Source organism: Phascolarctos cinereus, unplaced genomic scaffold, assembly GCF_003287225.1.
Source record: "Phascolarctos cinereus isolate Bilbo 61053 unplaced genomic scaffold, phaCin_HiC Scaffold_5;HRSCAF=322, whole genome shotgun sequence".
Lineage (NCBI taxonomy): Eukaryota > Metazoa > Chordata > Mammalia > Diprotodontia > Phascolarctidae > Phascolarctos > Phascolarctos cinereus.
This window is the reverse complement of record NW_027555958.1, coordinates 19,693,759-19,720,401: the sequence shown is the minus strand read 5'-3', so window position 1 is coordinate 19,720,401 and position 26,643 is coordinate 19,693,759. Positions and strand designations below refer to the sequence as shown.

The window sequence follows — 26,643 nt, the reverse complement described above, 5'->3', positions numbered from 1 at the left end:
TTCCTACCACTCACACAGCCAGACTCTGCCAACAATTCCTAGATGATAGGAACCTGAAGACAATTCACTTGTAGCACATCCAAGGCTTCAGGTGACTGAGGTTATGGAGCAGAAAGGACCGATTTCATTTTACTTCATTAAAAGCAATTGTTGTTATTTCTGTTGAGGCTGATCACCAGGCTGCACAGCAGCAAATCATAGAGACCTACAAATTAAAACTGTAACGGTAGGCACAAGGTGGTCCCATACATTACGAATGCAAAAGAAAGTGCTAAGGATGTCATCAAAGATAGGAACAGAGAGAGACGATGAGCTGGTCAGGTCGTGTAGTGAGAGTGAGTGATCAAAACACACACACACACACACACACACACACACACACACACACACACACACCCTCAGAAGAAAACAAGTCAAAGCTCCTACATCCAAAGCCTCCAAGAAAAACATGAATTGGTCTCATGCCGTGGAAGAGCTCAAAAAAGGATTTTGAAAATCACGTAAGAGAGGTAGAGAAAAAATTGGGAAGAGAAATGAGAGTGATGCAAGAAAATCATGAAAAATGAGTCAACAGCTTGGTAAAGGAGATACAATAAGAAGAAGAATGCCTTAAAGAGCAGAATTGGCCAAATGCAAAAGGAAGTCCAAAAGCTCACTGAAGAAAATAATTCCTTAAAAATTAGAATGGCGGGGCAGCTAGGTGGTGCAGTGGATAGAGCATTGGCCCTTGAGTCAGAAGGACCTGGGTTCAAATCCAGCCTCAGACCAAACACATGACACACAGCTGTGTGACCCTAGGCAAATCACTTAACCCCAATTGCCTAAAAAAACAAACAAACAATAAAAATTAGAATGGAGCAAATGGAAGCTAATGACTAAAAGAGAAATTGAGAAACAATAAAATAAAACCAAAAGAATGAAAAAATAGAAGACAATATGAAATATCTCAATGAAATATCTGAAAAACAGATCCAGGAGAGATAATTTAAAAATTATTAGATGACCTGAAAGCCACAATTAAAAAAAAAAGCCTAGAATCATCTTTCAAGAAATTGTTAAAGAAAATTGCCCTGATATTCTAGAATCAGAAGGTAAAATAGAATTGGAAAGAATCCACAGATCACTTCCTGAAAGAGATCCCAAAATGAAAACTGCCAGGAATATTATAGCCAAATTCCAGAGTTCCCAGGTTGAGATAATATTGCAAGCAATCAGAAAGAAACAATTTAAGTATCATAGTAAGGATAACATAAGATTTAGCAGCTTCTACATTAAAGGATTGGAGGGCTTGTAAAATGAAATTCCAGAGGGCAAAGGAGCTAGGATTACAACCAAGAATCACCTACCCAGCAAAACTGAGTATAATCCTTCAGGGGAAAAAAATAGCCATTCAATGAGATAGAGGACTTTCAAGCATTCTTGATGAAAAGACCAGAGCTGAATAGAAAAATTTACTTTCACATATAAGATTCAAGAGAAGCATAAAAAGGTAAACAGGAAAGGGAAATCATAAGGGACTTAATAAGGTTAAACTGTTTACATTCCTGCATGGGAAGATGATATTTGTAACTCATAAGACCTTTCTCAGTATTAGTAGTTAGTATATATAGACAGAGGGTACAGGTGTGAGTTGAATATGAAGGGGTGATATCTAAAAAATAAAGTTAAGGGGTGAGAGAGAGGAATGTACTGGGAAAAAGAGAAAGGGACAGGTAGAATGAGGTATATTATGTCATATAAAAGAGGCAAGAAAAAGCTTTTACCATGGAGGAGAAAAGGAGGCAGGTGAAGAGGAGTGAATGAACCTTACTCTCATCAGAATCGGCTCAAAGAGGGAATAACACACACATCAATTGGGTGCAGAAATCTATCTTACCCTACAGGAAAGTAGGAGGGGAAGGGGGGCATGATAGAAAAGAAGGCAAATTGGGGGGGTGGTCAGAAGCAAAACAGGGCGAAAGGAGAGGAGGGGGTGGAATAGTTAGCAATACTTACTGTGAAAAAAAACCTTTGAAGCCAGTTTCTCTAACAAAGGCCTCATTCCTCAAACACGTAGAGAACTGAGTCAAATTTATAAAGATAAGAGCCATTCCCCAAGGGATACCTGATCACAAGATATGATCAGTTTTCAGATGAAGTAATCAATGCTATCTACAGCCGTATGAAAATACACTCTAACTCACTATTGACTGGAGAAATGCAAATTAAAACAATTCTGAGGTACTACCTCATTCCTATTAGATTGGCTAACAGGACAGCAAAGATAAATGACAAATGTTGGAGGGGGTGTGGGAAAAATGAGACAATGAATTGTTGGTGGAGGTGTGAACTGATTCAACCATTCTGTAGAGCAATTCAGAACTATGCCTAAAGGGCTATAAAACCAGGCATACCCTTGGACCTAGCAATACCACTACTAGGTTTGTATCCCAAAAGAGATAAAAACCAAAAAGGGAAAGGACCCATATGTACAAAAATATTTATAGCAGCTCTTTTCTGGGGGCAAAGAATTAGAAACTGAGTGGACACCTATCAATTGAGGAATGATTGGACAAGTTGTGATATGTGATTATGATGGAATCCTATTGTACTATAAGAAATAACAGGGGCAGCTGGGTGACACAGTGGATAGAGCACCTGCCCTGAAGTCAGGAGGACCTGAGTTCAAACCCAGTCTCAGACTAGACACTAGTTGTGTGACCCTGGACAAATCACTTAGCCCCAATTGCCTAAAAACAATAAAAAAAAACCAACCAACAAACAAAAAAAGAAATGATGAGCAGGATGCTCTTAGAGAAACTTGGAAAGACTTGCACAGGCTGATACAAAATGAAATGTCCTGTGTACAAAGTTACAGCATTATTGTGGGATGATCCGCTGTGAGTGACTTAGCTATTCTCAGCAATACAAGGATCCAAGACAACTCTGAAAGACTTATGATGAAAAATGCTTTCTATCCCCAGAGAAAGAAGTGATGGTGTCTGAATACAGATTGAAATATACCTTTTTCACTTCTTTATTTTTCTTGAGGTTTTTTTTTATGTTTTCTTTCACGACATGACTATTATGGATATATTTTGCATGACTACATATGTATATCTATACAGAATTGCTTGCCTTCTCAGTGGAGGTGGGGTGGGGAGGGAGGAAGGGAGAGAATTTGGAATACAAAGTTTAAATTGTTTTTACATGTAACTGGGGAAAATAAAATACTAAATTAAAAAAAGAAAACAATTAAGGGGGAAAATCAGAATTTATCAAAATGGGTTTGACCTCCACTGATCGGGGTTCCCCAATCTTGCTTTCCAAAGTCAAAAGTAAATTATTACATTTTTTTAAAGTTTATTTTTGTTTTGTTACATTTTAAGCTCCAACTGTCTTCCTCTCTCCCTCCCCACTCCACACTAGAGGCCCCATTTTGCAGACACACACACACACACGTATGTGTGTTTGTATAAAAAACCATGCCATGCATACTTCTATTTGTCAGTTCTTTCTCTTGAGGTGGATAGCATCTTCCTTCATAGGTCCCTTGTAGTTGATTTGAGTATTTATCACACTCAGAATAACGGTCATTTGTAGGTATTCTTCAAACAATATTACTGGTACTGTATATAATGTTCTCTTGGTTCTTATTTCACTTTTCATTATTCCATGCATCTTTCCATGTTTTTCTAAAATCAACTTAAATCAATTAGGTTTTTCTAAAATCTAAAATCATCATTTCTTATAGTGCAGTAGTATTCCATCACAATCATATACCACAACTTGTTCAGCCGTTCTCCAACTGATGGGCATCCCTACAATTTCCAGTTCTTTACCACCATAAAGAGAGCTTATATTGTTATAAATATTTTAGAACATATAGGTTCTTTTTCTTTTTCCTTAGTCCCCTTGGGAAACAGACTTAGTAGTGTCAATGACTGGGTATGAGCCCTGGGAAACCTCCCCTCCCCCACCCAGCCAACTCTCCTTGAGTTTTCTCCCACATGGTCAAGTCTTGGTCAGTCTCCTGAGGCATCATCCCAGTAATCCTCTCAAATGGCCTTTCACAGTGGCTACTTTCATTGAGGCTATGCCCAATCTCCCAATTCCGTTACCTCTGACCCAGCCCAACCTTCATTGTCTGTTACCTCCCTATCAGCCTGGCCATTTCCCACCCTTGATCCTATCTAGACCCCTTTCTACTCCCAGTCACTCCCATCAAGATCCTCCCTAGACCCCTCCTCCAGTCACCTCTGCTTACTGGCCAGTCCCATCAAAGTCTTCCCTAGACCCCTCCTCACAGTCACCCCAGACTACTTGGCTACTCCTGGATCCCTGCCACAGTCTTTCTGTATATACAGTCCATCTTGTCTCCATTAAGGGGCTCAGATTCTTAAAATCTAGCCAATGGCTCACAAATGTTCAGATTCCTTAAGAGTCTGGCCAGTATGGTCAGACCTTGTCTTTGGCTGAAAGAAGGTTTGGGTCAAATTCATTCGGGCAAGACCTGTGTGTTGCTATTTCAGGGTCCCAGGACCCTCTAACCCTCAACAGAAAATGCATGAAGGCCATAATTGTGGAACAGCTGGTGGCTGCTTCAGCAAGGAATTGGTCTGGGTTTGTTTGTGACTGGATCTCTGACTTCATTAGCACAAGGAACTCCCAGTGGGCAGCTGCTCTCTACAAATGTAATTACTACTCTGCAGCACATGGTCTTAGAGAATTGCTTGGGGGCCCTAAGAGGTCATTGTGACTTGCCAGGGTCACATAGTCAATGTGGGCCAAAGGTAGGACCTGAACTCAGGTCTCCAGGACTGGCTCTTTACCTACTATGCTACACTGTCTCTCAGATAAGGAGTTAAAATATCCTAAATGCCCTAGGTCTCCTTGTAGTTCATATTACAGATATTTTTCCTGAGAGGCAGATTTGTGGGGCAGAAAGAATGCCTACCATGCCATTCAGTCAGTCAGGAATAACCTGGCTTTGATCCGTAGTCATTGGATTTTCCTTTCCAAGCTTCAGTTTCCTCATTTATAAAATGGGATAATAATCTCTGTGCTGAACTTCCCTAGGGTTGTTTCATAGGGTTTTGATCACAAATAGAACATGTAGTTCAACTCTTTCATTTATAGATGGGGACCCTGAAGCCCAGGGAGGGGAAGGGACAGTCTGTGGCAGTAGCAGAGGCTGGTTTGAATCCAGATCCTGGGCCCTTTCCATAATACAGCTCACACTCTACTTCAGCAAACTGAGCTTGCTGACCTCCAGAGGAATCTGCTCCATAAAGGAGGCTTTTTTATCTTCCCCAGACAGCATTCTAAGTGAGGCCTGGGCCTTGATCAAGATCCTAGGAGGATCTCTGTGTGCAGTCCTGAGAGCTCCGGAAAAATGAGCCTCTTTCTTTGAGAAGCACAGACCAGTAGAGATAACCAAGGAAGAGAGTAGGGAAAAGAAAAGCAACGAATTGGAAGAAGGGAATGGGACGCTTCTGGAGAACCCTCGTTCTGGGCCCAAAGAAGGCATGGTTCTCATTGGTCAGGATTTAAGGGCTAGAGGTGGTGCCTGTGATGAGGAATGATAATGTTTAATCCCACTCTATTCTTCAGGTACCTGAACCCTATAACTCTATTTGGAATCTCACTGGGATCTGGGGATCACTGAGGCTTTACAACTTTGGAGATGGAGAAATTATTGAATTTTGGTTGGGGACAGAGCACCCTAGGAAGAAGATTTGTTTTTTCCAATTCCCTCCCCCAGGGTTCCGAACCATTCCTAAAACTCTTGGGACAGCCCTGGGGCTGAGGGAGACTCTGATGTGGCCTCTCTGGCCTGTGCCGGATCCCACAGGTCCACCTTAGTCCAAACCACATCTCAGGAAGCTTCAAGCATCCTTGGAGCCTCACTGATGCATGGGATAAGCTTTATGTACCCCTCCGCACCCTGTCAGTGCAGGGGGCTGAAGGGTACACACCTAATTGTCATGGGGGAATACAGATGACTTTGGCTTGGTCTGCAGTGGGGGAAGACACCTCTTCAGTCAGGCTGTAGAGCTGTGTTTCCAGATGTGCTCCATTTGGGCCAGGGATGCAAATGTATAAGACTGGGAATTGGAAGAGACCTCAGGGATCATCTAATCCAGCCCCCTAATTTTACAGAGAAGGACCCTGACATCCAAATGGGGGAGGGACTAGGCCAATTCCTCCTCCTCCTCCTTCCTTGTTTCCCCAGTACCTCAAAGTGGACTCTCCTAAGTAGTGACTGGAGGCCACTTGGGAATTCTGGAATGCAAGGATGATGAGGGGACCCACAAGCATCCCCTCCCTCTGTCCTGGCCCACACTGATCAAAGAGTCAACCTCAGCTGAAGTGAAGAAACAGAAGGCTTTTTTTTTCTTTCTGGGAAGCTCTGGGGAAGGGTCAGTAATGGGGATCTGAAATGTCAGTGACAACAGCCCCGTGGATCACCTTCTCCCAATTCACCAGCTGCTGCACAAAGCCTCTGTTGGGCCGAATGTTGTTTTTACAGTTCTGCACATGGGCCCAGGATCTCTGCAAATACAGCAAGAAGAAAGCCAAGTTTTGTCAAGAGGGTGGAGAGAGTTGTAGCAGTTTCCTCCCTTGCATTAGAATCAGTGAGATAATGTTCCCTGGTAATATTTATTTTTCATTCTTTCACTTTATTTTATTATTCAATTACCAAGCACTTATTTTCTCTCCCTCTCAACCTCCTTCCACTGTGCCAATTTAAGAGGAAAAACCCCCAAACCTTTGTAACAGACATGCATGGGTATGCGAAGCAAATCCCCACACTGGCCACGTCTGAAAATGAATGTCTTGTCCTGCATCTTTGATCCATCACCTTTCAGGAAGTGCGCAGTGCGCTCCTTCCTTGGTCGTCCAGAGTGACAGTTGGCCATAGCATTGACCAGGGTTCTTTCAAGGTCTGATTGTCTTTGTGATGTTGTGGTTACTGCATAACTTCTTCTGCTGGCTCTGCTCACTTCACTTGGCATCAACCTCTTGTTGGCTGCTGCTTCGTGGACGTATTGTTACTTAAGTTCACGCGGCTATCACGCATGAAGGACCTTACGACTCCATCCTTGGATTTTTGCAAGTTCCATCCAAGAACAAATCACTTTCACCTCCATTTGACAAATCCAGTGGTACGTATTGGCTGATGGCCCTTGGGAAGTATAAGGGCTGTTTCATCCAAAAGTATTTCTGCAAACATGGAGCCTTGTTTTATCATGTCTTCTCATCTTTTTCAATAAGAAGTGGTCCTGGGACAACTTGCCCTCCTGAAACTATTCTTTTATGTTAAATATTCTATGGACAATTTTACAAGGAGATACGATCAATGCTTTTTGTTTTGCAGTTGAATAAAAGTATTTGGATGCAAGCTCTTTCTCTGTAGGCTCATGGAAAGCATCTCTGTACAACTCCAGTAGTAGTCAGAACAACAAATATGATGGGTACTTCAACCTGTTCCCATGTAATTTTAATGTGCCACACCAGGTTTCTACATTTAGAAAGTTGTTTCATTATAGGCAATTTGGAGAGATTATGACGTTCTGCTAAGCTGACATCAGTTAGAAACAATGTTCAAAATTCCTATGGATCAATATTATGTGCAGGCAATCATGGCAACAGTTTCGCCCCTCGATAATGGTTCAGTTAGGGCAGCTAAATGGTCCAGTGGATAGAGTGCTGGGCCAGGAAATCAGGACATTTAAATCTGGCCTCAGACATTTCCTAGCTGTGTGACCCTAGGTAAGTTGCTTAACCCTGTTTGCCTCAGTTTCCTCATTTGTAAGAGGAGCTGGAGAAGGAAATGGCAACCCCTCCAGCATCTTTGCCAAGAAGAGTTTTTGTCATGAAGAGTTAGACACAACTGGAAATGACTAAATAACAACAAAACTGGTTCAGTTTCCATACAAGTTTACTGGTTGAATTCTCTAAGCTATTTTGAAGCCTGTATTTATAGGATGGAGATTTGTCACCCGTCAGTCTGTGAAAGATAGCAAGCTTCGGACATGATTGTAGCCATAGGGTCATGTCTTACTAGGTATTCATTCAGTAGTGGTAAATACTGACATCCTGGAGTATCACTAAATCTGGGCTCTTTAAAGGATATTCCTTTTGTAATTTCTGGTGGTGATGGTCTGGCATTGAATTGTTATCATAAGCCCCTCATTTCCATAGGACAGTCACTTATTTGATGTTTCTTTGTCAATGTATCGTTAGCTGGGTTCACACGGATGTCACCCATGCGATGTCTTTTGAGTCCATTCTGGGATATGAGTCATTCTGCAGGTTCTATCCAGAGGTGAACCACTTTTAGTTATCTGAGAGAAATCCAAAGTTGTGTGCCTACTGTCAGCCTTAACTACTGTGCACTGATCGATACCTACTTGTTCCAAAAGTATTTCTGAAGATTTTTATTTTTTTTTAACTGTTATTAATCTGCTTCCTTCTTTCTGTAGAGGAAGTATTCATTTTTCCCCCCCACAGCCCACTTAAGGTGACAGACCCTAGGTTTCATGAATATTGGATGGCTTTTTGCTAGGATACTTTTCGAATCCATTATGACCTATTTTATAATTCTGAAAGTGGACATTAAGACTGCTGTTGGTAAGTTTTCATTCTCTAAGTCCAGTCTTTCCATTCAGATTTGATTTCAGGATGCTGGTAAGTCTCTTGGATATTCAGCCTTCTCTCAGTTTTCTTTATGCTCAATGTGTCTACGTATCCTCTTTATCCATTTGGTTCAATGTGACTTCCACATTCAAGCTCAAAGTCTTCAATGTCTCTCTTCCCTTGGTATACTTTAAGAACATCATGCTTGTTGAGTCCAAATACCATTCTGATATTGTCGGAGAAGGAATTCACAAAATGAAAGAGCTCTTTGTTATGCTCTTTGGCGCAGCCATATAAATTGACCTCATCCATGTCATTCAAATGATTAGTAAGATGTTGTGGCCTAATTCTCTCTTTGATCTGGAAGCCAGACTTCTATTTAAGAGAGACAATAATGGATTTCGGGCAGAAATACAATGAGTTTTCTCTGAGGACGTCGTGATTTATATCAGTTACTCTGGACATTATTGTGCTGGTGGTATGTTTTAAATACAAACTAGCTTTCCAGTATGCATATCAAGTGCCCTTTAGTGCTTTCACTATACTTGGGCTTATTTTGCATCGTCCCAGTATGTGAACAAGCCACAAGCATGAGACAGAGTCAAAGGCTTTGCCATGATCACAAAGCAAATTACGGCACTTTGGGACAGCTTGTTTAATAATTACCAAATAGATAAAGAGTTTCCTTGTTATCACCTGTGACTTTTGAGTGTGCCCTTTTTGCTCCTTCATCAATATATGGTTCTTTTTAAATGTCTACAGATTTGTGGGATTAAATACTGTGAATGCTTGGTGTAAAGAACACAAACATGTAAATGGCCTGCACAGGCCTCTTAAAGCACATGGCTGCACTAAGACTTTTGGAACCCCTGGTGTTTGGGGAGCTCTGGGTGTTTCCATCTTCTGGTAATGAATGGGCTGCTTTCTCTTACTGAAGACAGGATCAGGTTTCTGTGGGGGAAATGCTTTGCTAGTCATTCACCCATTGCTGCAGTTCACAGGAGCCAAGAGCCACCCATCTACCCTGCCCCCCCCTTTTCAGGGGTGCAGAACAGCTGGAGTTTCAGTCCCCTCCCTGGACATAGTTTTGGTTGGTCATTTATTAGCGGTGCACACACTTCCTGTTTCTTGTTTGACCCAGCACCCAGTTTTGTTGTGCTGGGCTCTTGGGACCATTTAGAAACCAGAGACGTTCTCCCTACTGCTTCTTAGGGGCATCTTTCTCCTGGTTTCTTTGCTTCTCCATCCACCGCAGTAAAGTTTTTGCTCCACATTGGATTGTTTGTTTCATTCTTTGCCCGGCGTTGACTCCTTGTACCACCTTAACTTTGGGGTTTTTCCTTTCGACTCCTAATTGAGAGGGCACAGAATTTCTGTTGCACTTTTATTTTCTAAGCTCCATTCTACCGATTTCTTGTATGTTGCCTTTGATTGGGCAGTACAGCCTTCAAGTTTCCTGCCACATGTGTGAACTAGATATTGACAGAATTCTCCAAGGCCTATCCCCAGATCTCCAGGACTCTCCCAAGCTGCTAATGCCATGGCGCTGTCATGCCCCTACCAACATTTCTTGATGGCACTGAATTTCCTCCTTAGGTTCTATCCACAGCAATGACTACTGCTTAGACTGTAGGGTCAGAGTCCTGAAACGTTCACACCCTTTCATGTGAGCATTTGTTCATGGTGACGTCACAGATTTTAATTTTGAATTGTTCTGTTTAGACATCATGGGTCTTCCAGTTGGATTTATAGGTTATACTCAAGAATGGCGTCTTGAAATTCTGATCTAAGTATGATCTTCTCCTTTTCAAAGTCATTTGAGACACTGGTATTATTTTTGTCATCACTTTGGGTTTTAGGTGTAATTTCTAAAGTCTGGATTTCTAGTGGCCTCAGGTTCCTGAACCTTTCTCCTCTCTGGACTTCAGCAGCTCATGACTTGTCTCTTATTTCATCTAATCTAGGTCAAAGGGTGAAGTTATTTTTTCACCCTTGCCCTACATTGGTCAGTAGAATGTTGTTTGTGACTCCGAGCTGAGGGTACTGTTGACAAAAAGCAGTATGGAGCCCTTGCCTGTATCTGGTAAGATTTGTTTCAAATTTGGTTGCTATGTCAAAGTCTTCATACCTTTAGCCCATTTCATGCATCCTCATGGCTTTCCTACTTTGCAGATGAAACCTTCTATATGTGCTGTCTCTCCTATTAGAATGCGAGCTCATTCAGGGCACATCTGCATTACTTTTCTCTTTGTGTCCCCAAAGTCTGGCACAGGGCTTTGCACACAGTAAGTGCTTAATACATGCTCTCTCCTCCTCCCTCCTTTCCTTCCTTCCTCCTCTCCTGCCTGCCTACCTGCCTATTTATTCCTTCATCCCCTTGGCATTCAGACCTGTGGGCATTGAAGCACTGACAGCAGGTGGCATTTTTATATTTCCAACTTGCTTGGGTCCACCTTTCCTTTTCCTGGCCAGAGAACTGCGTGAGATGCACCTGGCTATCCTGTGCCAAGCTGACCACTATGGCGGGGGGAGGGGTCAATCCACATTGCTCTGCCACTCGGTCTGTTTCTTTGACTCTTTATATCAGGCCTGGGGTGGGCGGATGCTACATGTATCAAGGGAGAGAGTTAACAGCCATAGGATGAGGCGGGCAGAGTCAGGAAAGGCTTCAAAGTAGCAGATCTGGTGAAAACAACAGGGGAGCCTTCCCCTATTACTGTCAGAAGAGAGGCTCGTGATGGAATGCGCCGTACTGACATGTCTTTCCTAGTGTGTGGCCGTCAGGTCAGAGACTCTGTAGGATGGCTAAACTGGCCAGTCTGAGGGGCTGCCTGGTATAGTGGCTGCAGCACTCCCTGGGCTTGGAGTCAAGGAGGTGCTGGGCTCTAATCCCAACTCAAACACCTACTAGCTGTGTAAAGGAAAGCTGCTCCTTTCTAGTCTCTGCCACTGACCTAGGCTGGTGTCATTTAAGTTTTAACTTGAATATATCGACACCAACACTTTCCCCTTGTCTTTCAGAATGCATAGAGAAATTTCCCAAGATATTCATGACAAGAGGATGTATTTACATTTCGTATTTAATAGTTACTAGAGGCCCATTGCTACTGGGCACTTGAACCCTATATATAGTGAAAGTTGAATGAATTTCCTCAATGAAACAGAATAAGAAAGTGATATTAGACCAATAAGGAAGAATTTCCAGGGACTCTGACCACCACAACTCTCTTCTTCTCTCCCCCAAGAACTTTACAAAAATATACACTATTACCTGGGGCACTGGAAAAGTGCCTGCATATCTTCTGGAGGGACAGACCTCTAATAGGCGAATAAGATAGAGGGCAAGTAGGGAGAATGTGGAGTTTTTCATTGGCCAACATGTAACAACTCTAGGTTGAGTTTGTCTCCTGATAGACATTATATGTACAATAAAAAAGGCAGGGATATGGGACAGGACAGTGGAGAACAAAGGCCTTAATTTCTTTGCTTACCTTTAGTTCTGCTTAAATTCATCCGCCCGCCAACCCAGAAAGGATCTCGGGAAGAAAGTGGCCTTTCCTCCCCTCCCTTCCACAAAGCTTTTGATACAAACCTCTGAAATGGGTTTTGGAGGCACCATATCCACTCTAAAGGGCTAAGGGAGAGGCATAAGAAATTTCCAACCCTAAGTCAGAGGGCGGTGTGGGATCACGGACTGTGATCTAGCCCTAAACAGAGGTCAAAGAAAAGGGTTAAGTCTTTGCTGAAGGACACTCTGCCTGGCTTCTCTTTAGCCCCCCTTTAGTTGGGTATGGTCTCTCATGGTGGGTTGTTGTCTTTCATTCTCAAAGGAGACCAAAATGACCTCACTGTGTTAGGGTCAAGTGACAGTGTATCTGACTGTGGCTGATCAGACCAATCCTTGCTTCATGTGAACATTTGGGGAGGATTCTCTAAGTGTGTGCATTTCATGTTTCTTTGGAGCTACTTCAATTCTGCTTTGCTCACAGAGCACTGCACCTTCTCTGATGTGGGCACGCCATGCTGGGCGGTTCTGTGCCAGTGTCTCCCACGTCACACAATCAATTCCAAAGTTCTTGAGAGACCTTGAGAGTGTCCTTGTACTGTTTCTTCCGACCACCATGTGAACACTTGCCTGTATGAGTTCTCCATAAAATGGTCTTTTTGGCAAGTGTACGTTTTGCATTCAAACAGCGTGGCCAGCCCCTTGAAGCTGTGCTCTCTGAAGCAGAGTTTGAATACTTGGCAGTTCAGTTCAAGAAAGGACCTCAGTGTCTGATATCTTATCCTGCCAGGTGATCTTCAGCACCTTCCTAAGGCAATTCAAATGGAAGCCATTCAGTTTCCTGGCATGGCACTGGTAGACTGTCCAGGTGTCACAGGCATACAGCAATGAGAGAAGCACAACAGCTCTGGAGACCTTCAGTTTGGTAGCCAGTCTAATACCTCTCCTCTTCCACGCTTTCCTTCAGACCCTCCCAAACACTGAGCCAGCTCTGGCAATGTGTGTGTCAACCTCATTATCAATGTGTATATGTCTAGAAAGTGTACTGCCAAGGTAAGTGAACTTATCCACGACATTCAAAACTTCTCCATTTGCTACAACCAATGGTTCCATGTATGGGTGGTGTGGTGCTGACTGATGGAGTTCATTGTTTAGGGACTCCATCACCCAAACAAGCTTTTTTAACCTAGGGCTGATGACCTTGCCCACTAGATGGTTTCTGGGGATCTGGCAAGTTAAAAAATAAGGGGAGTCAGCAGGGACCCCAGAGAAGGGGCTGCCTGTCTACCCCATGATATTCTTCCTCTGGACTGATGAAAACCATATACTTTCTGCATGGCAGGTCCCCTATTTTCAATTTTAATTTATTTTATTTTGCCCTGACTGAATTTTTTTTTGGCCAGGATGTCTTTCAGGGTTCCCATATTTTATTTTTAGGGCCCCAGTATATATGGTAGCTGGCACATGTGGCCTCTGGTCCCTCTCTATAGCCCTACATTGGAGGTGACCTTGGCCATCTTCCTAAGGGAGGGGAGTAGGGAGTATCCACTTCATCTGCCCTTAGACCTGCTATGGGACCAATTTTAGGTTTTAACATTGTAACAACAACCCTAAGTAACTTAGTTAACAATCTTACAACTTTCATAACTGAGAGTGAAATTGTTTTAGTTGTAAGACAAGGTTAGCAGGGCTTAATAAAATAACATAACTGGTTTTAAACAGTTTTTTCCACTGTCTTCTAGTTTCAAAATTCAGATTAAAATTGCTTTGTCTAACACCATTTCTGGCTCACAATTGTCACTCAAATTTTACAGTATAAGAGAATTCATATGGTGTTAATTGTTAGGCCAAAATTAGCACAAGCAGCAGAGAAACAATCCATACTTTGTTGCATCTCAGCTTCAGAGGCTGCATTGAGTGCAGAATTATCTGCGAAGAAAAATCATGTACCAACTCTCCTTCCACTTCAGTCTTGGCTTGCAGCCTTTGAGGTCTCTCATAGCTTCTGTTTATGATTAAAGAGCTGTCTGCCTGCTTTTATCAGGGAGAGGCTTTCTAGTCAGTGCCTCCTAGCAGATGGAAAAAGATAGCTGGGAAGTGACCCTCAAGAAGTAAGCCCAAGAGTATACTAGCATGACCAAGATAACAGCAAACAACACCACTGGAGTGATGTACTTCGGAGATGATACTTCTAGCAGAGGGAAGTATGACATTACCAGGGGCATCAGCAACCTTGAAAACACTGAAAGTGTGAGACGCTACGGTCAAGTGTGTCCTAGGCACATATATTCTCTGTATGTGTATATTTCACGGGATGGTCATGTGGTGTTCCCTATGTGTACATAAAAAGAATTTTCTAAAGAAAATGACTTTATTTACTATGATATTTGCTATCTTATGAACTAATATGTCCTTTGGCTCACTGATAAAAGCAGACATATTAGTCAGAGCTCAAAACGTATTCATCTTGAGTGAGTCTTACCCATAGAGTACTGTGAACCTGGGGGTGATTTTCTATAGTTATAGGTCCATAATCACATAGAGTTTTGACTAGGATGGGAAACAGGGAAGTTTCCTCCAACCTTCTAAGTTTTTTTTTCATGAAGAAAAAGTGTTAGAGCTAAGATACAATAAGATCCTATTTCACTTCTATCTGTGCTTGACATACACCTGACTGACCGGTCTATTGATTGTCACATGAGATAGATAGATGTAAACGTAAGAGTGTGCTGGAACCAGTCCCAAACAGCTTGTGAAAAGCAAATTTACAAATTTCAGAGCGATCAAATGAACCCCAGAAACCAGCAATTGCTACAAATCAGGGCTTGGCTTATTGTTTTGTTGATTATCTAGACTTAAGAAAGTGTTAATAATACAGATTAAATGAAAAGTGTGTGTGCATATCTTTTTATTCTGAGAGCCTGACTCTTAAGCATTTATCAGTACACTCCTGTTTTACCTTATAAACATTGCTTAAGCTCAGCAGGAGAGTACTGGAAGGCTCATGGGATGAATTCATCACCATCCTAGCGGGTAATAATAGTAATAATTATTATAAACTATTATTATTATTATTATTATTATTATTGGCATCTAGATAAGGTTTGCAAAGTGCTTTATATCCATATCTCATTGGAGTCCCATAACAACCCTGCCTGCACTCCAAGGAAAAGAAGGAAGAAAGTAGAAATGTCAGTCTACGTACCCTTAAGGATTCTTTATTCCGATGCATGAGATAAGCCAAAACCATAGTACAACCACGACTTATTCCCCGAGTAGAGAAAACAAGGACGACAGAGCCAAGATTAATATGGGCATCTGAAACAAAAAGAAAAGGCACGTTAGTTTTGGAAAAATCAAAGGTCACCTTGCCTTGGTTAAGTGAATTGTCTTACATTATGTTTTTGCAAATTGAATGTACTCCCTATGTCAGGTACATGTATAATTACAGGGTGATAGGAGCATATCTCAAGAGATGGAAAAGACCTCAGAGACCATCTAATCTAATCCCTTCATTTTACAGTGGAGGAAACTGAGTCCCAGTTCACCCAAGGTCACACAAGTATTAAGTGTCAAAGGCAGAACTGAATGAAGGTCCTCAGACTGTCTTATCCCCCTCTGAGACTATCAGCTCCATGAAAGCAGGGATGGTATTTTATCTAAGCTCTGTACCTTTTCTAGAACTTAGCATAGTACGATTTATTAAGCAGAGTAGGTCTTTGTTGAATAAGCAAGTGAGTGAATGAATGGATGACCTGTGTTGATTCTGGGAAATGATATTTCCTTTCCATCCTGGGAAATGGCATATGAACTTTCCCCATAAACTGATTGTGTTGTGACTTCCACTCTGATGCGCAGAAGACATGTGAGGAGGAGGGGTCACTGCTCCACACTTGCTTGGTTAAATGGTGGGGGATCTGAGGGCTGAGCAATGGGCCAAAGCTGAGAGCACATGAGACTTAAAATCTCAGCTTTGAGACCTTAGGAAACTTCCGCGACCTCTATGAACTTATGGTAGGTGTAAAGGAGGACTGGCTAAAGGCATGTCTGACTCTAGAACCTGAACACCCAAACAGGATTGGGAAGATTACCTCTGTTACTTTACAGGGATTGCTGCTAAGCAGCAGGACCTGATATCACCAAAGCCTTCTAGCTGAAGACTGGGGGCCTCCAGGCAAAAACGGCAGAAAACTAAAAGGTGCAGAGTCCTGAGTTGAACTGCATCTTCAGCTCCCTTCCAATGTAAGGGTTACTCAAAGGGTTTGTACTTATGGAAGGTGATTAGGAGGCTGGATTGGGTTATTAGAGCCTCTATACTTTCCAAGCCCTCTTTTAACGGAGCCTCCACTTTCAACAAGTTTAATAATCAACAAGATTAATAATCTTAATAGGCTTTAATAAGCAGCTATAGTCCAGCATCCACCCCCATTCTTTTGAAGAGGTGGGGGTCTTCAGGTATAGGACATTGCATATGATGTCCCCATTAGGGGTGTGTGAAATGATGGCTGAGCCATCAAAGGGAACTGAAAATGAGCAGTCAGATAGGTAGAAGGAGAATCAGATGACAGCCATGTCACAAAAAAACCAATGAGAAGAAAGGAGAGAGTGTTCTACGGGGTCAAATGCAGCAGAGGTCTAGAAGGATGCTGCATCTTTTCCTCATCTTTCTGTTTTCTCCCTCATTTGTACTCTCCTAGCCTTGTATTAATTTTGCTTGGACAAGTTGGTGATCTAGGTCCAGCCAGCTGACTCTCACAGAAGTACTGGGTCATTTCCCGTCCCTTAAAATGTGATCAGTCTCACTTTTCGTGATGTCGTTCAGTATACGATATGTCGGAAGTACTCATGACATACAAGGGTGACTCTATACAGTCTTCCGTCAGTCTTCGTTCTCTTTATCTATATTTTCCAGTGTGTTCATCACTGTCCTCAACTATTCCTACCTTTGTGTCGATATCACTATGTAGCAAAGCTCCTGCTAATTTAATTAGGGAGAGTGTGATAGAGTCCTTATATGATTTCTTCTCCTCTTCATCCCTTGTTACAGGTGAAGATGCAGAACCTGCAATTACTTTTGTGGTGGTCTTCTTTTCAAATCCTTGTCACAAGCGCTGTAATGTGAGATAAACAAATGTCCCACAAAAGGATATTTCTTCTTGCCTTTGGGTGCCCAATAAGAGTAACACTACTAATCGCTTTATTTGTCTCTACAAGAAGAACCTATGGCCAGTCTTACTATTTTGCTGCCATTCCCCTCCTCCCCCCCCCCGTCTTCTGGTTTATTTTATGGCAAGAATGTCAGGATGAATATAACTCATTTTCTCCAATAGTATGTTTACTAATGAATTATTGGGTCAGGTTTTCTTACATTTGGAGTATAAATGGTTGTCAGTCTTTATGGGTAGTCTAAACACTGTATAATTCTTTTCTAACCCTTTGCCATCATCTCTGCACAAGAGGAAGGGAGCCAGATGAGAATTAGGACCTTGTGAGTCTAGGAGATCCCGTAAGAGGTCCCAGGAATGGGTTGGAGTTGAATGGTGTTAGTAGTACGGTCCACCAGTGCGGTAGTGGCTACATGGCAGTGGAGACACCCATACCAAGTACAGAGATACACTGAAGCAAATAGATTAAGATTGATAGTCACCTGGGACCTGTCTCCTTATTTTGAAAAGAAGCCAAACTATGAATTTGTAAGGTACCAACCCACTAAGCCCAGCAGACAGAGGAGCTTCCCACGTGTTCTCGGTGTGTATACCTCACTACCACTGTGCTCTCCCTACACTACAGATAGACCTTGTTTACATTTGCAGGAGCTGGTCAGCTCCCCTCAGCCTGGTTTAGCCCCTCTGCCGAGACAGCTGCTAGGCATGCTACAGCTTCTTGGAGCCACAGGTGAGAGGGAGGGGTAAGCGACAAGCCTCAAACCCCTCAGTGAGTTTGGGGGACATCTACCACAATCATGTGAAGACTTTCCCTGGCAGAATGGGCAGATGAGGCCATGAAGGCGGCTAAAGCAGGTTCTGTGGAGTTGTTTCAGTCATGTCCAACTCTTCAACCCCATTTGGGGTTTTCTTGGTAGAGATACTGGAGCAATTTCCCTTTTCCTTCTCCAGCTCATTTTACATATAAGGAAACTGAGGCAAACAGGGTTACATGACTTGCCCAGGGTCACACAGCTTGTAAGTGCCTGAGGCCAGATTTGAACTTAGGAAGACGAATCTTCCTGATTCTAGGCCTGGTGCTCTATGTACTCTGCACTACATAAAATATGGCTCAGTAATTCTCTTTTTTTCCCCCTAAGCCCTCATGGAGGGCAGAATGCAACCACAGGATTTAAAAGAATCTCTCTCTCTCTCTCTCTCTCTCTCTCTCTCTCTCTCTCTCTCTTTCCCTATGTATTTCATGCCCATTGCCTCCCCTTGCAACAGTTTGCTTCCCTGCCAAAGTGCTGGGTAGTGATAGCAGCTCCATCCCCTCCCTCTTCCCTCTAGGCCCCATCACATTCAATCCTTCTGACTGACATGCTTTCCTCCAGCTCCACTGTCTGGGGTCTCGCTCCACTGAAGAGGCTCCTGGACCTGTTTTCTGCCAGGAATGGGAAAAAGGAGGAGTTTATCCACCAAGGAAAGCGACTGGTTCCCTGGGTACCAAGTCAGATGATGCCTGTGGATTTCTGCATGCCAGCAGACATCATCTCCTGCCTTTTATCACACTGACACAGCTTTTCCCTCCATGTCTGGGATAGAATATAGTCTATCAGTGGTAACATCTACCACAGCTATAGACCAGAATAATGAGCAAATCATGCCCCCAAATGACTTCTCCTCTCTGCCTGTGTGGCCCTCCACATGCTTACCCATGAAGTGAGTGGCCTGCCGGAAATGGGAGAAAAGATCCTCTTCTGGGGAGTCGGTCACTTTGATATGAAGAAAGTTCCTCTTATCTCCCTCAAAGCTAAAGAAAAGAAACACACAAGAAGTGGGTTAGACTTATTTGCAGTTGTCATCAACTTTAGATAAATTCAGCCACACTTATTAAGGTCTATATGGGAGAGGCAGCACAGTTTAGAGGAGACAGCTGGCCTCAGAGGGAGGAAGACTTGGATTCAAACCCACCTCTAACACACACTGTCCCAGAACCCAGGAAAAGTCACTTCTCCTAGTCCCCCAGGCAGCTCCATGAGGCTCTAGGGTGCACAGCAAAGGTAAGGCTTCACTGACAGAGCTTTCTCACCATGAAATCATGGGTCTGGAAAGCACCTGGGCTTCCTCTCTGGACTCTAAGCTCAGCACAGTATCTGGTATACAGTAGGCACTTAAAAATATTGATTGATTGGGGCGGAGCCAAGATGGCAGAGTGAAAGCAGTGACTTGCTTGAGCTCTCCTCCAAACCTCTCCAAATACTCATAAAAAATGGCTCTAAACAAATTCTGAAGCAGCAGAATCCACAAAAAGACAGAGTGAAACAAATTTCCAGCCCAAGACAACCTGGATGATTGATCAGAAAGGTGTATCACACCGGGCTGGGAGCACAGTGCAGCGGGCAGCGCGCAGGCGCAGCGAACCTGGAGCAGGCCTCAGAGGACTGAATCTCGGGCAGCTGTGGAGGTTTCCAGACTCCTCAATCCACAATGCCAAAGACAACTTAGAAGGTCAGTGGGAAAAGTCTGTTTCTGTCGGTGCTGAGAAGGAAGGGGGTTTCAGCTCCATTCCCCAAGAGCGTGGCCCGGGGGGGGCAGCTGCTTCCCAAGCTTCCGGCCCACAGACTGAGGGGGAATCCAGTGGCTGATCAGAGAGGGACTGCAGGGATCTCTTTGCCAGTGTTGAGGCAGGAATCTCTTGCTTTGCCCCTGTTTGGATCTGGGTCACAGTTCTGGGGCGGTGCTGGGTGAGGAGGACACTGGCTGGTGGAGCTTGTAGTGGCTGTGGAGAGAACCCCTCCTCACAGTTACAGGACAGAAAGGAATACTTGTGGTCACAGGCCAGGAAAGGAGTAAACACCTCGCCCTTATCATACCACCTTGGAAGAACTGAAAATTTACAGGTCCCTACAAGTATCTCTGAAAACAGCTATACAAACCCCTGAAGCTTGGGACAGTACATTCTCCACATTGGAAGCAGACTCTTACCTTAACAAAGAGTTTAAAACTCAAGTAATTGGCTGGGATCATGAGCAAGCAGCGCAAAAAGAGTCAGACTATATTATCTTACTTTGGTGAAAAAGAAGATCAAAATATACAACCAGAAGAAGACAACAAAGTCAAAGCTCCTACATCCAAAGCCTCCAAGAAAAATATGAATCAGTCCCAGGCCTTGGAAGAGCTCAAAAGGGATTTTGAGAAGCAAGTAAGGGAAGTAGAGGAAAAAAATGAGAGTGATGCAAGAAAATCATGAAAAACAAGTCAACAGCTTGCTAAAGGAGACCCAAAAAAATACTGAAGAAAATAACACCTTAAAAAATAGCCTAACCCAAATGGCAAAAGAGGTCCAAAAAGCCAATGAGGAGAAAATGCCCTAAAAAGAAAAATTGGCCAAATGGAAAAGGAAGTCCAAAAGCTTACTGAAGAAAATACTTCCTTAAAAATTAGAATAGAGCAATTGGAAGATAGTGACTTTATGAGAAATCAAGACACAGTAAACAAATCCAAAAGAATGAAAAATTAGAAAACAATGTGAAATATCTCATTGGAAAAACAACTGACCTGGAAAATAGATCCAGGAGAGAGAATTTAAAAATTATTGGACTATCTGAAAGCCATGATAAAAAAAGAGCCTAGACATCATCTTTCAAGAAATTATCAAGGAAAACTGCCCTGATATATTAGAACCAGAGGGCAAAATAGAAATTGAAAGAATCCACAGATCTCCTCCTGAAAGAGATCCCCAAAGGAAAACTCCTAGGAATATTGTAGCCAAATTCCAGAGTTCCCAGGTCAAGGAGAAAATATTACAAGCTGCCAGAAGGAAACAATTCAAGTACTGTGGAAACACAATCAGGATAACACAAGATTTAGCAGCTTCTACATTAAAGGACCGCAGGGCATGGAATATAATATTCGGAGGGCAAAGGAGATAGGATTACAACCAAGAATCACCTACCCAGCAAAACTGAGTATAATCCTTCAGGGGAAAAAATGGTCATTCAGTGAAATAGAGGACTTTCAAGCATTCTTGATGAAAAGACCAGAGCTGAATAGAAAATTTGACTTTCAAATACAGGACTCAGTGGAACATGAAGAGGTAAACAGGAAAGAGAAATCATAAGAGACTTATTAAGATTGAACTGTTTACATTCCTGCATGGAAAGATGATATTTATAACTCATGAGACCTTTGTCAGTATTAGGGTAGTTGGAGGAAAAAAATTATATGTATGTATATAGATAGATAGATAGAGGGCACAGGGTGAGTTGAAGATTAAGGGGTCATATCTGGAGAATAAAATTAAGGGATGAGAGAGGATTATACTCGGAGAAGAAGAAAGGGAGAGGTAGAATGGGGTAAATTATCTCACAAAAAAAAAGCAGAAAAGAAAAGTCTCTTACAGTGGAGGGGAAAGGGGAAGGTGAGAGGAATGAGTGAATCTTATTCTCATAGGATTTGGCTTAAGGAGGAATAACATACACATTCAATTGGGTATGGAAATCTGTCTTACCCTACAGGAAAATAGGGGGAGAAGGGGACAAGAGAGCAGGGGGATGATAGGAGGGCAGATTGGGAAAGGGGTAATCAGAAGTAAATACTTCTGAGGAGGGACAGGGTCAAAAGAAAGAATAGAATAAATGGGAGGGCAGGATAAGATTAAGGGAAATAGAGTTAGTTTTTCACAACATGTCTACTATGGAGGTGCTTTGCATAACTGCACATGTACAACCTATATTGAGTTGTTTGCCTCTTCAATGAAGGTGGGTGGGGAGGGAGGAAGAGAGAAAATTTGAAACCTAAAGTTTTAAAAATATATGTTTTAAAAAATTGTTTTCACATGCTACTGGGAAATAAGAAATATAGGAAATAAGAAATAAGAAATAAGAAGTCTATCCTGCCCTACAGGAAAATAGAAGGGGATAAGAGAAGGGAAGAGAGATAGAAGAGAGGACAGAGTAGGGGAAGGGATATTCAGAATGCATGCCATCTGGGGGTGGGAGGAGGGGGGAGATGGGGTGAAAATATGGAACTCAAAAACTTGTGGGAGTGAATGTTGAAAGCTAAAAATAAATACATTTATATTAAAAAAAAGAAAGAAAAAAATATTGATTGATTGATCAATTGATTCCTGCTTCTCCCCACCTGCCACAGCATCACCCTGGAGAAATCTCTTGTCTGGGGCCCCTTCTCCTTTCCCTTCCAGAGATTACTGTTTTAGGAAGGAGCCCAGATGTGCCTCATTCAATCACATCTGGACTCTTCCTCCTTCTCCATGGCTGCCAAACCTTCTTCCTCTGCTCCTCCCCAACCAGCTTTCCAGCTCCTCTCTATGTCTTGTCTTATGTCCTTGAGGACAGGGTCTGGCTTGCTTATTTTTATTTGTAATTGCAACACTTAGCATTGTGCTTGACATACAGCAAGAGCTTAATAAATGTTCAGTTGGTCTGTCTCTTTTCAGCCACTTCTCTATCTCTCTATCCATCCATCCATCCATCCTTCTGTCTGTCTGTCTAGCCATCTATGTAGCTCAGGGATTCTTCACCACCCTTGTGTCTTGGACCCCTTGGGCAGGTTGGTGAAGCCTCTGGACCTTCTAACAATCATCTTTTTAAATGCATAAAATAAAATACATAAGATTACAAAGGAAAGCAATTCTACTGAAATATGGTTATCAAAATATTAAACCACCAACAACAAATTAATAGACTCCCTGAAATCTATCCATGGACTGTGGATCTCATGGCAAGATCCCCTGATCTCAGGTTGAATGAGAAGGGCTGTGCTGTCACAGAATTTACGGTCTAGTAGAGGTGAGAGGGGATTGGAGATAAGTTAAAATAATATTAAATACAGCATGAAGATGCCTGTGAGAGGTACAGCCAAAGGGTAATGGTAATTCAGAAAAGGGGCATTCTTATGCGTCTATAAGGGGAGGGTAGCATTTGAGCCGGGCTTTGAAGGGTATGGATTTCAGTTCAATAATCACTACACGTGTCATGTGTGAAAGGCACTGGGCTGGACACAGGGAATACAAGGAGATCTATGGGGTGATCCAGAAGTCTTTCTGTAGTTTTAAAAGCTTTAAAACTGCACTAAGAGTTTTTGGGACTCTCTGAATAGCCAAGTGACTATAATACAGGTTAGAAGAGGATGACTTGCTAAGAAGAAATTAGACTGAATCGCTCAAGAGGGTAGAGTAGGGAGGGCCTGTTTCTAGCTGAAGGATCAGGAAACACTTCCTAGAGCAAGTGGAATATGAGCTGAGCAGTGAAGGTGGAGAAGGACATCAATAGCCACAGAGGTCAGCACATTCTAGTGTGCTACATAGTGACCTTTTATATAGCATTGTAAAGTTTGCAAAGTGCTTTACAAATATCAGCTCATTTGTTCTTCTTAACAGCCCTGGGAGGAAAGGGGCTATTATTATCCCCATTTTACAGATGAGGAAACTGAGGCAGGCAACAGTTAAATGACTCACCCAGGGTCACACAGCTAGTTCAGTGTCTGAGGCTGGATTTGAACTCAGGTCTTCCTGACTCTAGATCCACCCTCTGTCCACTATGCTCCCTAACATGCGCAAGGCCAAGAAATGGGAGAGGACAGGACAAAAGTAGAGATCAATGAGGTGTTCAGGGTGGCTTAAGAAGTGAGGATATACATACATTAAGGCTAAAAAGTCATCACAGCCACAGACTCCGAGAGTTGGAAGGGACCTCAGTGACCATCAAGGCCAAGGCAGAGCTGTTCAGGAATCCCTCTTCAACATCTCCAACAAGAGGTCATCCAGCGGTCACTCTCTGGGATTGAGAAGACTGGCAGTCACTGAGTCTAACCTCTTCATTTTACAGATGAAGAAACTGAAGCCCAAAGCAATGAAGTCATTTGCTGGGAGAGGTCAGAGGTCATCCTCTGGCTCCGAAGCTGATTTCTCTCTCCAGTGAACCATGGTGCCCATCCTATCTCAAGACATCTCATTCCACTTTGGGACAGAAGTAACTGAACAAAATAAGCTTCTCTGCAACTTCTTTTTTGGGGGGAACTTTGGGGGAATCAATCACAATGGGTTGACTCCCTCTTCCTTGTCTCAGCCTTTCAGAATCTTAGAGATAACTCACTATCATATCTCCCCATCTTCCCATCTCCCAAGTCTTTTCTTCTCCTGACCAGACAGACAGCATTTTTTCAACCAGTCTTTGTACGGCATGGTCCTGACCCCATCATCATCCCAGTCATCCTCCTCTGACCACATTCCACATTATCAGTGTCCTTCCTAATATGTGGCAGCAGAACCAAATACAGTGCTCTCTAGGTGGTCTGCACAGGGCAGAGTATTGTGAAAGTATCACATTCATAACTCTCAAGGTTGGCCAAGATGAGTCTGAGCATTTACAATCGTTCTACTGAAATTCACTTAGACTGCTGCCTAGCCATGCCTCCATCATCTTGTATTTGTACTTGTGCAGCTGTGCACAAAAGTGCACTTTTCTTTTTTACCTGGGTGTATGACTTTATATTGATCTCTATTAAATGTTTGGCTCCTAGATCTAGCTTGTCAAAGGCTTTTTGGATTGTAGCTCTGCCAGGCTAGTAACCCTGTCCAAAAAAGGAAATAAAGCTAGTCTGGTTTGACTAATTCTTGATTAAGCTATGCTTCCTTTTCTAAGCATCCACAGTTGAAATGTTCATAATTAAAGAGTTGTTCACATACACATACACACATACACATATACACACAAGCATATGTATATATATGTATATATATATATATATATATATATATAATATAAACATATACTTACGTAGCCATACATATACTTGGATATCTATAATCATAATCATATATAGATATGTAAATTCATATGCATCTATATAAGACTGTACTATACTAATTTGTCCTCTGTTTCTCTGAGGGTAGATAATGTCTTCTTTCATAGGTCCAAGTCTTTCCATATTTTTCTTAGTTTCCTATATCACAACAATATTCCAACCTTATACTGTCTAGTTATTTTAAATAGTCTAAAACAATATTGATTAATATGGCTGACATATAGTGTAGTTTCCCTATTTTTCTCTTTTAATTAAATCTATTTTAGCTTTAACTTTGTCTGAGATCATGATTACCACCCTTGCTTTTTTTCCTTGATAAATTCAACTCCTGATTTTTTTTTGTTTGTGTGTATCTCTTATTTCCTATCCGTCCTGACTACTTTATTTCTACCCATCACCTTGCCCTCCCATTACCTAACCTCCCTCCCTTCCTTATTCTCTTCCCCCAAACCTGAAGTCCTTCCCTTATCCTCTCCCCCTCCCTGTCCCCTACGCTTTCCCCCCCCCCTGAATTTAGAAGACTTTTATGCCCTTCTAGATATATATGTATTGTTCCCTCTTTAACCCATTCCCAATGAGAGTAGGGTTCCAGGATTACCAGCCCTCCTCCCCCATCTAATTCCTCTCTGTCAGTTCTTCCTCTCACACCTCATTTGTATAAGATAATTACTCTTTTTACCTTTTCCTAAATGATTTACTTTTTAGTATTTCATCAATTCAACTCTACCCTAATCTTTCTTTCAAACTCCCCAATTACTAATAACAATCTTAAACACAGTTTACATTTTCTCATATAAAAAGTAGTTTGTCCTTATTGAGGCCCTTGTAATGATGTTTAGCTTACATTGGTCTTAGATCTTATATGTGAACTTTTCTATTGATTTCAGGTCTTTTTGCAACAAAATCCTGAAAGTCTGGCAATTCATTGAATTTCGATTCAGAATTATGCTTGACTTTGCAGGGTATAATATTTTTGACTGCAACTCCAATTCTTTTACTTTTCAATATATAGTATTCCTAGACCTACAGTCTTTTAGTGTGGCCACTGTTAGGTCTTATGTAATTCTAATTGTGGCTCTGCCATATTTGATTTTTTTTCTTGCTGCTTGTAATATTTTCTTCTTGAACTGGGGGTTTCAGAATCTAGCTATGATATACCTGTGGGTTTTCCTCATAGGATCTCTTTCAGGTGGTGATTGGTGGATTTTTTTCTATTTCTACTTTCCTCTCTTATTCTAACACTTTAGGACAATTTTCTTTAATTATTTCTTGTATTATTGTATCAAGATTCTTTTTTTGATTGTAACTTTCAGGTAGCTGATTAGTCTTATGTCTTTTCTCTTGTTCTGTTCTCCAGATCAGTTGTTTTTATTGTAAGATGTTTCACTTTCTCTTCTGTTTTTTCATTCTTTATATTTTATTTTATTATGTCTTGGTCTCTTATAACTTCGCTGGCTTCCCCTGGCTAGATTCTAATTTTCAAGCAGATGTTTTCTTCCTTAAGATTCTGGATCTCCTTTTCTAGTTGGTTAACTTTCTTTT

At 42.1% G+C, this 26,643-nt stretch overlaps 1 protein-coding gene and 1 long non-coding RNA gene across 2 annotated transcripts in view; one reads left to right on the top strand and one right to left on the bottom strand.

The window, feature by feature from the left end:
- LOC110221174 (uncharacterized) overlaps nucleotides 1-26,643 on the top strand; it is a 47,318-nt gene that overhangs the window by 4,038 nt on the left and 16,637 nt on the right. The gene's annotated exons all lie outside the window — the stretch shown is intronic.
- Nucleotides 5,976-26,643, bottom strand: part of STYXL1 (serine/threonine/tyrosine interacting like 1) — a 63,403-nt gene continuing 42,735 nt past the window's right edge. The window contains exons 7-9 of the mRNA XM_021005572.2: nucleotides 18,987-19,084; nucleotides 15,333-15,445; nucleotides 5,976-6,534 (exon numbers count right to left, since the gene is read on the bottom strand). Of these exons, the coding sequence (XP_020861231.1) occupies nucleotides 6,403-6,534; nucleotides 15,333-15,445; nucleotides 18,987-19,084 (343 nt within the window). The 3' untranslated portion in view covers nucleotides 5,976-6,402. The remainder of the gene's footprint in view (nucleotides 6,535-15,332; nucleotides 15,446-18,986; nucleotides 19,085-26,643) is intronic.